General features: G+C 38.0%; 1 protein-coding gene across 2 annotated transcripts; it reads left to right on the top strand.

Annotated features, from left to right (window-relative positions):
• The first annotated feature begins 2016 nt into the window (after nt 1–2016).
• Nucleotides 2017–10222, top strand: desma (desmin a). Of its 2 annotated transcripts, XM_047815286.1 has the most exons (10): nt 2017–2657; nt 6032–6092; nt 6216–6311; nt 7212–7373; nt 7613–7738; nt 8005–8225; nt 8396–8451; nt 9036–9130; nt 9264–9317; nt 9698–10222. In XM_047815286.1, exons 1-10 carry the CDS (start codon nt 2101–2103, stop codon nt 9737–9739), a joined length of 1470 nt encoding a protein of 489 aa, XP_047671242.1. In that variant the 5' UTR covers nt 2017–2100; the 3' UTR covers nt 9740–10222. The 2 variants fall into 2 exon arrangements, with proteins under 2 accessions (XP_047671242.1, XP_027020633.1); XM_027164832.2 differs by lacking the exon at nt 9264–9317 and having other exon boundaries at nt 2018–2657.
• Nucleotides 10223–12035: the final 1813 nt, after the last annotated feature.

The raw sequence follows: 12035 nt of genomic DNA, 5'->3' as shown, positions 1-12035 counted from the left end.
AGAAATGCAACAGTCAGGATGTTATTCAATTATAACATTCATGTCCATCCATCCATTTTCTGTAGTGTTTATCCTACACATGGGATCTTGGAGCCTATACCCAGGTGACTCTGGTCAAAAGACTTTGGTCCAATCCATTGCAGGGGACAATCACAGACATACTTAAACACCCATTCACAGAATTTAGACATGGGCAATAAAATAAATCTTTGGATTGTGGCTCAAACGAAAGTACTGTGAGGAAACCGAGATTTGAAAGGCATACATGCTAACCACTAAGCCAGGAAGGGCTTTTAGGCTAACCTTAAAGTGCTAGCGGGCACAAAATAATGACTCCAGCCTCTCCAAAAAATAAAAATACACAAAAACGCACAAATATGTACAAACATCTATGAAACACTATGAAGTTGGAGAAAACAACAGCTTTTATAGTTTTAGTACTGTTAAAGCAAAATACCAAATACCAATACCAATACCTGTCTGTAAATTTACTTACTAACTGTAAACATATAAAGAGACATAAGCCTGTGACTGATATAATAACTACATGTAACCACCTGATAGCCTGCAGGTTAAAAAAAAAACAATTGTTCTTTAACCTGCTTGTCTATAACTGGATACGTTGGTGCCATCTGTCAGACAGCACTTTGGAAGTCTTCAGTGTTAATAGAGATGCTTTAGTTGAAGATGTTAGTGTTTTAAAATGGTCAGGTCCAGGCTCACGTGCTATCTGAGGGGCCGTAAGAAGAGCATTCAAGGGACAGTGATCAGACTAAAAGCCTATTAATAGCAGTGACAGCAGCAGCTGTGGAGTAACATAGACCATTCAGCCAGGGGAACAGTACTGCAGACAGAGGGGGAGGTGGGCATGCCAAAGCTCTTACAGGGTTTCATATCTGTTTTATTCAAAGTATAGTCATCTAAAGTGCTGAATAACGATGTGATATAAGGAGGCTAACTAGAATGACAAGAAATCGGACCTGAAGTTGGCCAGGTGATATTCTGGGCTCTACTTAAATGTTTATTCAGAGTAACATTAAAACAACAATGACAATACTTATAACCAGTATATGTGACCTCACAAATAGCTTTCACTGTGGTCAGTTCCATCATTTATAATGTAAAGATCTCAAAAGTAAGACTAAAAGTGACAATAGTTTTTTCATGCCAAATAGAAACAGTAAGTCACACATTAGGGTTAATTACTCATAAATGAATTACTGCACTATAGACCTCAGAAACATTTGATCTGTATCAAGAAGTAAAATCTGATTCTCTGTTTTGTTAAACTGTAATGAGAGACAAGACCTCACAACCAAAATGAATAAAGCACTGAACAATTTTATATGTGCTTCTGTTGTCTGTCTTCCCGAAGGCTGCCGCATGCCATTCTGCTGAACAGCCTCTCGCCCACAGGCTTCCTGATTAAGTGTGAATATCTGGCAACCTACCACACATGGAAGGCCTGAGGTTTGTGTGAATGTGGCACAAAACTTGGAGCCATGGTCTAATATAACTAATGCTGAAATGCCGGGTGATCTTTCACATGGCAGATGGATCCTTTGATTTACGTCATACACTGTTAAAAAGTGTTTTCTAAAAACAATTGTGTTTTAAGTGTTTAAGTAGAGTTTTCCTGAATCAAGGCAAGACTATCATGAGTTCATGTATTTAAGTATAATTTTTGTCCTATCTTATATTTGATTCAATCCTGGGTGGAGATTGATGTCCAGAGTGGACATTTTTACAATTTTTTATACTGGGACATTCACTGAACATCCATTTAGCATGGAATAGTACACTTCAGACTTACTAGACTTTCAGGTAACTGAGAATTAGCCGTTGCTCATCATCACTAACTCACTCATGCTATCTATCTCACACGCTTACCGGCATCTCCTCCACCCAACTACTGGAAACCCCATGACAGCTGAGTGAACAGGGTGGGCTGAGGAAAGAGTGATGAATGTGAGGGAGGGGATAAAATGTGACCAAGGCTACATATAGCAGCTTTCCTGGCTTCTGCTCTTCATTCTGTTCAAGTCTGTCAACTTGGTTACTTTATTTCTAGTACACAACCCAGTTTACAGCTTTACCACCATGAGCAAGTCCTTCTCATCTGCTGAAACGGCCTCATCCTACCGCCGAACCTTCGGCTCCGGCTTGGGCTCAACCATGTCCAGCTCCCTATTTGGCCGTGGCTCTTCTGGCTCTTCCAGACTTTCTTCCAGAGTCTATGAGGTGACCAAGACCTCCTCCTCTTCCCCTGTTTACTCAAGCCACCGCTCTGGAGGCTATGGTGGTGGAGTTGTGAGCCGCGCCTATGCCGGTATGGGCGAGAAGCTAGACTTCAGCCTGGCTGATGCCATGAACCAGGATTTCCTGCACACACGCACCAACGAGAAGGCTGAGCTACAGCACCTGAATGATCGCTTCGCCAGTTACATTGAGAAGGTGCGCTTCCTTGAGCAGCAGAACCAGGCCCTGTCTGTAGAGATTGAGCGCTTGAGGGGACGCGAGCCCACACGCATTGCTGAAATGTACGAAGAGGAGATGAGGGAGCTGCGCAGGCAGGTGGATGGTCTGACCAACCAGAGAGCTCGCGTAGAGGTGGAGCGTGACAACCTGGCTGATGACCTACAGAAACTCAAACTCAGGTCAGAAACATTTTAAAAGTAAATAGTTTGATGAGTCGCAAAACATACATGGCTTACTGTGGGGTCAGTGACACAAAGCTATGATTTAATATTTTTTAAATGACTTTAATAACTTTAAAACAGTAATGTGAATAAAATGGGTATAAAATGATGCTAGTTGCACTGATACTTATAGCCTAATAGTTCATTTTCTAATGTAACTACTGTAACAAATTCTGTTCAGAAATCCTTAAACTTCATGTTATTTCATTCATTATGTTATACTAATATAAGAAATAATCCAATTGTAATTATTATAACAATTTTATAATAGTTATAATAATACCTAAAAACATTTTAGAATATTTTACTTCAGTTCAAAAAGGTTAAAAAGTAAAGAGTTCAGGATTAAGAGTAAACAAATAGTTTTCATGTTTGCCTAATTAGCCTAATATTTGAATAGGTATAATACTTATAAAAGTGTGATAAGGATTGAGAAATAACACCATATATCACATAAATTAACCCAGGGTTCTCTGTCACTCTGCTCTTTTAAGAAAGGCATAATTTTTTTGAGAAATGAGAGTAAACAGATCATAGTCACATATGGACTGAGTCTATTTGGTGTTAGAATATTTCTGCATATGCTGAGATTCCATTGTAAGAACTTCCTTAAGAATGTACAAGGCTGTTCAACGATGTACAAGGATGTTTGAAGGACATAGTGAGACTTTAGCCTAGTGCTAAAGCTTCTATTTTCTCCACCATTCTGACCTTTGTAATAGTTCTGGTCTGGTTTAGACCATATACAAGCAGACTCTGTCCAAGTCTTGTATGTGTGTAACTGATTAGAGCAAAGTAATTGTCCAATTTATTGTAGCGTTTAATTTATAGTGGGACTTTATACCTAGCAATATTCTGGAGTTTTTTTTTGTAAAGGATATTTATTATGGTGATAACAGTAAACTTCTATTTGAAGTTAATGTAAATGTATTATCTAGGTTACACAGTTTGACAGAAACATTGCCAATAAATCAGCAAAGACCTTGATGGTCAGATTCCTGGAATACAGTAGAGCCCAATTTCTAACAACCACGTAATATTTCAAAAGACTGCCTGTGGAAAGGTTGAAATGTGCAATTTTTCTTTCACCCAATATTGCAGAAAAAGCAATTTCATAATAGCCTACAGGTATTTTTTTTTCACAGAAGATTCAATTAACAGCTATAGTGTTGGTAAAGGCTAAACATTGTAAAAGGGAGTATGGTCTGGACACAATTCCAGCTGTTCAAATATTAACCATAAATTACAGAGGAGGTCAGGGAGGTAGACATACAGGAGATTTAAAAGTACAGAGACTCAGAGACATGAATGAGTGGAACGGTTTAACCCATGGTGTACAGTAACCACTGCTGCATCTCTCACATATGAAGTGTGTATGATATTGGCAGAATGGTTTGACATTGCATGAGTTGCTTTCAGAACTGCAAAAGGATCCACTGTAATGTATCATGGCTCCCAGATTAGTAATCTATTATTATCCTCTTTGATATACCCACCCCCTAGCACTGTGCAGAATTTTCATCTCCTAAAATACACTTATCGCTCAGCCTCCCTCAGTGTGTGTGTGTGTGTGTGTGTGTGTGTGTGTGTGTGTGTGTGTGTGTGTGTGTGTGTGTGTGTGTGTGTGTGTGTGTGTGTGTGTTTGGTAGAGTGAGTGTGCAGCACTCAAGGGACTGTAAGCATTAGAGTATAACTGCCCTACATTAACAATAATGATTCACAGGAGCCGTTTGCAGGCTGGTAAAAGCAGATGCTATTTCTAGGCATTGCTCAAGCACAGTGGATCTCCGCATCACCCCGGGGACAACTAAAAAGGGTAGAACATAGCTTAAAAATACACATATGTAGGACTTAAAAAAGTTATAACACCTGTTATTAAGCATATGTATGGCACAGTATTGCAGTTAAATCCTGATTGCTGTAGGGTAGCATGTAATTGAGTGATCAGTCACTGCATAGTGATAGTCATAGCGTGACTCCCACATCTGTCATTGAAATATTATCAGAAATAATCAGCATACCAACAATGACATGCAGGCAACCAGATACGTGCTAGAAAATCTATGTGTAGTTATTTCAAAGGCATCAGGGACATCAGTTTTAATGACCAATGCAATTGTGTGATTTCACATTAGCTAAAAGCCATATCTTCACTGACCCATTGTATTGCTTTTTAATAGGAAGAGCACACTACAGCATTGCTCATTGCTCTTTTTTATGGAAGCAACTAATGTATGTTTATTAGGGGAAAGGGCGGACAATATTTCACAAAATAAACTTGCACTTAAATAGAGTGAAAATGAAAGCCTTATTTTTACAACCAAAAGCTTGTTAGTGTAATGAATTATTCAGTATTTATTAGGAAAGTCTACTGTGCATTTAATTTATAATACAGTACATTTATTTTATAATACAGTTCGATTGAATGCATATTCTTATTATTTAGGAAGTTTTGATGAACTTTTATACAGTGCAATGCATGAGTTTATATTTATGTGTTTATTCTAATATCTAATTATTTCTATAGTAACTAAAAAAATATATAGTATGTATAGAAAAAAATATGTAAAGAAAATAATTTTAGAGTGTGCTTTAAAGTTTCTTGGTAACGAGCTGCATTTTTTTAAACTTTTTTTTAAAAAGCGAAGAGAAAGCTCAGAAAAGTATTTGCTCTATCTTTAGAAGTGATTGAACCCTGAAAATGCCACAGCCATTCTTGGCAAGAAGCCAGGGAACATGTGGCCATACACTCCCTTGTCAATCAGAGTGACACTAACCAATTGTGGGCATCTGTTAGCTCATGTACGTGCAAGAGCGCAGATTTCCTCTATGTAGTTTACACTACCCTGTGACACATCATGAGCAGCAGTCTGAAAAGGTACAATTATCTGGCTTCACATGATGTCTCAGAGGAAGCATGTGTTTGCATGGACCTCTCTGGGTGGTAGCTGCAATGTGATAGGGAAGAGTTGGCTGGTTGAAAGGGATTTGGAAGGAAATGTGGGAAAAATGTGCAGGGAAATATAGGCTAGTGAGAGAATGACTTTTAGTAGATACAAAGCATTTTTTTTAAAATCATAGTCATCCTTGACAAATTGGAGTGATATAAGAGAAATGGGTTGTTCTCAGAATGTGTGAATTCTAGTATTGATTATTACAATAATCATCTTGGTAAAACACATATTGGTTCTATATATTGCTATATGTAAATTAAACATTTTCTAAAAGTTTTTTGTTACCACAAAGAAAGGGTTTGTGGTGTCAAAACTTCTGTTAAACCTCAGAAGTGAGCTCGATTTAAGTCACTGACTTACATTTGTGTTTTTCTGCAGACTTCAAGAGGAAATCCACCAAAAAGAAGAGGCTGAGAATAACCTATCTGCTTTCAGAGCTGTAAGTCTCCATGTCCTGTTGTAATGAGATCTAATGTTCAACTCTTAAAATCTTCACATGTAATCTTTACATTTTTCAGTACTTTTGTTGAAACTGTGCTTAATCCACATGGCATTTTTGTAGGATGTCGATGCTGCCACTCTTGCCAGGCTGGACTTGGAGAGACGCATCGAGAGCCTTCATGAGGAGATTGCCTTCCTCAAGAAGATCCATGAGGAGGTGTGTGTGTTTTTCTGACCACTCACTTAGTCACAAACTCATTTTCTTTTGTTCAATATATGTCATTCAGACCTTAGCAGACTATCAACACTCCTGTCCAAATGTACAAATTTAAATCACTTATACATAGTATATAGAAAGAGTGAAGCATGCACACAATACCACCTACCACCCACACGAGCGCACATACCAAATCTCCAAAGGTTGGAGACTTACATGCTCTCTTCTTTTTTTGTCTGACATTTAATGGTAAAACATTAGCCTGGTGTGTGTGTGTTTGTCAGCTGTGCTCTGACAGGGAGGGGGCAGTGCAATGCAATAGAACAGATGTATTTCTATAATTAAAACCCGAGAGAGAGCTTCACACGCAGCTGTGATACAGAACAGAAAAGTCATGTCCCATGTTGTCTATTTTCACAGCACTCTTTGATAGGATACGTTTACATTCATCTTGCTTTAAAAACTTGTTTTACTTTTATACTCATGTGTATTCTCTATATGTAGCATCCAATAACAGAGAATTGCCCTATCAGACAGGGCTCTAAGTAGACCTGCTGTAGAATGTGGAAAGAATATGTGACTTCAAACAAATCAATTTTTGGTTTTATTGCTTATAGATTGTTGTATACATTGGAATGTTTCATTCAAAGGCTGTAACCTTATCTAACTAAATGTCAGGAAGGTACAACGTTAAAGGTTAAATCTAGAACCTGAGTCCTGTATTTATCCCCCCTGAGAAAACACAAGATGCTATAGAGAACCATACTGTTCAGTGAGGCATCCAAGTAGAAACATTTATTGGAGCTAAGAACTCTCTAAAAAAAAAACACAATAAGTTATTTTTGTACTGAGAGTATACACATCTTCAGAGTTTTTTTTTTTTTGCCTTTTTATTTACAGGAGATCCGTGAGCTACAGAGCCAGATGCAGGAATCTCAGGTCCAAATCCAAATGGACATGTCTAAGCCTGACCTGACCGCTGCTCTGAGGGATATCCGTGGCCAGTATGAGGCCATCGCAGCCAAAAACATTTCAGAAGCTGAAGAGTGGTACAAGTCCAAGGTCTGTCATATAAATACAAACACTACATAGCAAATATAATCTTTTCTCAGTAAAGCCTGAGTAAAATAAGCAGAAAATTTTATTTCCTTCAAAACAGTAAGCTTCAATACCATCCAGTAAACACTTCATTAATTAAGCACTGACAGGTAGCTGTTCTAACACTTAGGTTTGACATTAATGTGGAATGAGAAGATATTCTCTTGCAACACTGCTGAGTGCAGTTTATCTCTCGTCTCCAGGTATCAGATCTGAACCAAGCTGTGTCCAAGAACAATGATTCATTGAGACAGGCCAAGCAGGAGTGCATGGAGTTCCGCCACCAAATCCAATCCTACACCTGCGAGGTCGATTCCCTCAAGGGCACCGTAAGACATATTTAATCTCACCACCCTCATAAAGCCTGCAGGAACAATTACCAGTGCTCATGTCAATGCAAATATGAGTTCAGCTTCAGTACACCTGGCTAGTTATTAGCAGGTCTTTATTTTGTTTGTTTAGAAGTTTGGTGGGTATTTAGACACTGGCTAAAACTGAAAGAATTGGAGGACTAGCACTTTGTATCTTGGACCTGGGATAGTTTATCCTTTAGTTTTTTGAAATTTTACTTTTTTTTTTTCCATTCTATATCTAGAATGAATCTCTGATAAGGCAGATGAGGGAGATGGAAGAAAGGATGGGCACCGAGGCTGGCGGTTACCAGGACACCATTACTCGTCTTGAGGCTGAGATTGCCAAAATGAAAGATGACATGGCTCGCCATCTTCGTGAGTACCAGGACCTTCTTAATGTCAAGATGGCCCTGGATGTGGAGATTGCCACCTATAGGAAGCTGCTGGAGGGAGAGGAGAGCAGGTAAAGTGTGGTCAGAATGAAAGGAGAAATGCATGCTTGTTTTTCCATTTAGAATAGTATTTGAATTTTTTAAAGACAGATTAGTAAATTTTCTTTTATTGCTTTTCTGTATTACTCTTCATTAAAAGCCTAATATGACATTAATCTTACATGACATTTCAACTTTTCAGGATCTCTCTGCCTCCACAGGCATATTCCTCCTTGAGCTTCAGAGGTGATGTCAGAGGTGAGCAGCAGTATTAGTAGTAGAGTATTTAATTAATCCCCTTTTGGAAATTTGGTGCAACGACAACTTGGATTTAACACAAGAGCAGAAAGACTTAAAGTGCACAATATACAATAAAATAAGAAAAAAATGAATATACATATACATCACTTATCATATTATTTACAGGCTGGGGAAAAAATGTATCTTAAATTTGTCTTAATATGCAGATGAAGTATAGATCCACCAACCGTTAAAGAATGTGAACTCCTTACATTCTCCGCCAGGGGGAGCGACATTTTCCTCTTCCTGACAATCCTGTATCCACAAAGAATTCTAAAAGCATTTATATCGTATCATGTAGCATTCATGAAGTCTTATAGGGCCTTGTTTAATTGTTAGAAAGTGTAAATATGAACTCATAAATAATGCCTTGCTCTTAAAAGATATCCTTACATAATACATTATGAGTACAGAATTCATCACAAGTGTTATCCCATTACAACTATTATTGTAAAGGAAAATAATAAATACCTTAAAATGCTACATCACTATAGTAAATAACATCATGTGATTTAATCTAATGGTGACTGTGGATGTTTCAGAGACCAGCCCGGAGCAGTTCACACAGCCACGTTCCTCTGAGATCCACTCCAAGAAAACAGTTCTGATCAAGACCATAGAGACCCGTGATGGAGAGGTGACACAAGCACATACACATGTCTCTCTGAGGCAATAGCCATCTTTTCAGAGCTTTGATCATTTATGCAAACACCTCATTGCTGTTCCATTCTTCAACTCATCAGCTTGCTCATTTTTCCATTCATCTCTAGTCTAAAATGTCTCGTGAAGCATTGAGTGCAATGAGTGCCATGAGCGCTCAGTGTGTAAGTTAAGCAGCAGTTCCATTTTGTATGCCCACTCTCGCACCTCCTAATGTTTCCTTAGAGAATCTAACCCCTTTACTTTAAAGGTCACTGGACTCACCAAGAGGCACTGTAGGTCTGCAGCATCATTAACATCCACTCAATACTCATAATGGTTGTTCATAGTGCTGAGGAGTGTAAGCACTTAAGAAACCATTTCCCAGATTTAAAAAAAATTGCACTATTATTTTCATCTGACAAATTTGACACACATGATTTTAATTCATCTTACACCACACTGTGTTTTTTCCAGCACTTTATTTATCTTTATTAAGCTTAATTTTAATTTTCTGCTCCTTACATTTAATCTGTGACTGATCTCCAATTGTCTCTTCTTGAAGGTTGTCAGTGAATCCACACAGCACCAGCAGGACGTCATTTAAAACAGAAGAAAAGTGCGAAGAAAACAGCAACAGAATTGAATCCAATTTAAAACAAGACATTTCCATGCCACACAGGCCCTCACTATATATAGTGATGCTATGACCCACAATTACAGGCAGCTATGGATGAATAAAGGAGACAAAGCTGAAAGTGCATAAAGGCCAAAAGATTTCGAATGAAGATGAAACTGTAGCAGTTATTTGTTAAAATGAACATCAATATTCAATTGCTAATACTCGGAATTTTATATGTAAGTGCGTGTCTGTGTGTGCTTGTGAGTAAGTGGGTCACATGCATCATGATCTAACGTATACCACCATATGAGGTCTGCTAATTGATTTTGTGCTTTCATTAAAATGAAACCTGAAACACAATCATCTGACATATTGCATGAAATGGTCATATAAATGTCTGTGAGATTGTTAATGATTCACAGATTTTTGGAAGGGGAACCACAATAAAAATGTGTTATATAATATAAACTATTGTTTGTTAGAATTTTAAAGGGGAAGAAAAAGTTTAAAAAAAAAATAATAATAATAATAATCGTTCCTTGGTGCTTATTGGATTATTGGACTGGTGTTTATTGATGGCCTTATACACCAGGAGTCATCAATCTTACTCACAAAGGCTGCAGGATTATATAACAGCAAATTGGAGACATGTAAAAGTGGTTTGAAGGCAAAGATTAAGTAAATGGTCTCAGGTGTGACTTCTGCTTGGCAGATAAGACTCAAAACCATAACACATACAGACAGGTGCCAAATCAAAAGACACACCAAACGTATTAGTGTTTGTAGACCACCACAAGCCACCAGAACAGTGTCTTAGCACATTTATTTTCACTGGAATTGTACAAGAATTGTACCAAAGAAAATAATTCTTAAGATATTCCATATTACTTCAAGTCCTCCCACAGATGTTTATTTAGGGTTAAGATGTGACTGTGAATGCCATAGCATATGATTAACATTATTTTCATACTCATCAATTTATTCAGATAGTTAAGAGACCACTCCCATCAAGAAATGATTCAGGATAAAAGTGATCAGTCAGAGGAACTTCGTACTGACTTGCACTGACCTTTCACTCAAACCGGGGCAGCAAAATGCCTCCTACATCATTAAGGTGCCTCTCATTTATACAGAGTTTTTCCTTATGACATTTCTGAAGCTGGAGAGCTCTTTCTACACATACACCACCACAGTTAGCTGCTCAGCTCCTTTTCAATAACATTATCCTTCACTTCGGCAGCCAAATGTCAGCTCAGTAAGCTGGAGAAAAAGTGGATTTGTGGAATTTCTACCACTGTGACCTTTCCTATTCACTGCTTTTTAATCAGCTTTCCTTATTCCTTTTCCAGCAAAAAAATAAGAATCTTTTCTCACTGCTCTATTTAGTTCTCAGTCTCTTTTTCTTTCTCTCTCTCTCTCTTTCTCTCTCTCACACACACACACACACACACACACACACACACACACACACACACACACACACAAGGTAGACTAAGCAATAAAAAAAAAAAAAAGGCAAAAAAAACACTCCTTAATTGTGAAGATGCACACTCCCAGATACTCTCTTGCTCATTATCAGTCTACAAGCCCATATATCCAGCTGTGAGTGCTGTTTTAGTAGGAGCAGGTGCTAATGCCCTCTCTCACTATGAAGGCTAGCAGTCTAGACACATCCTCCAGAGAATACGGGCACATTAGCAAGAGGATCCCGAACGCTGGCTTGCAACAGAGTTCATAATCATGCTGAAACTGGTTGGCATTTCTCTCATCAGCAGTCTGGATCACCTCAAAGCTGGAACATGCACAGCACACACATCACACACAAATACATAAAAGGAAAGCTTTGAGGAAATCCCTGAGGTGGTTGTGGGATGATGGAAAGTTTAAAGCAACAATGCCTTTTTGCTGCACAGGCATTAGGCTTCAGAAATGGGTTAGTGTTAAAAGATCTGTGATTTCTGGTATAATTCTGGTGGGGTGCTTTTTGAAAGTGGCTAAATTTTACTGTAAAAGGTCGAGCTTTCTGACTTGACGGGCAACATGAGTGACCAGAGTTATAGCATTTTGGTGGTCCACATTAGATATTTCCTTGCAGAAATCCTAATAATAATAATAAAAAAGAATTCAAACTGTCAGATGTGCCTAGATATGAGACATGTAACTCGGAATTATTCCAATTGAAGAATATTTTCATTTTTCATGTAGAGCAGAAAATTTCATTCATGTATAGCAGAAATCTGATAACTCAAGCAGTCATACTGTATCTCACAGATCTCATTAT

The sequence above is a fragment of the Tachysurus fulvidraco genome, chromosome 6 (assembly GCF_022655615.1).
Source record: "Tachysurus fulvidraco isolate hzauxx_2018 chromosome 6, HZAU_PFXX_2.0, whole genome shotgun sequence".
In the NCBI taxonomy this organism is placed as follows: Eukaryota; Metazoa; Chordata; class Actinopteri; order Siluriformes; family Bagridae; genus Tachysurus; species Tachysurus fulvidraco.
The sequence above is the reverse complement of the archived record's forward strand: the minus strand, read 5'-3'. Positions and strand labels throughout refer to the sequence as shown.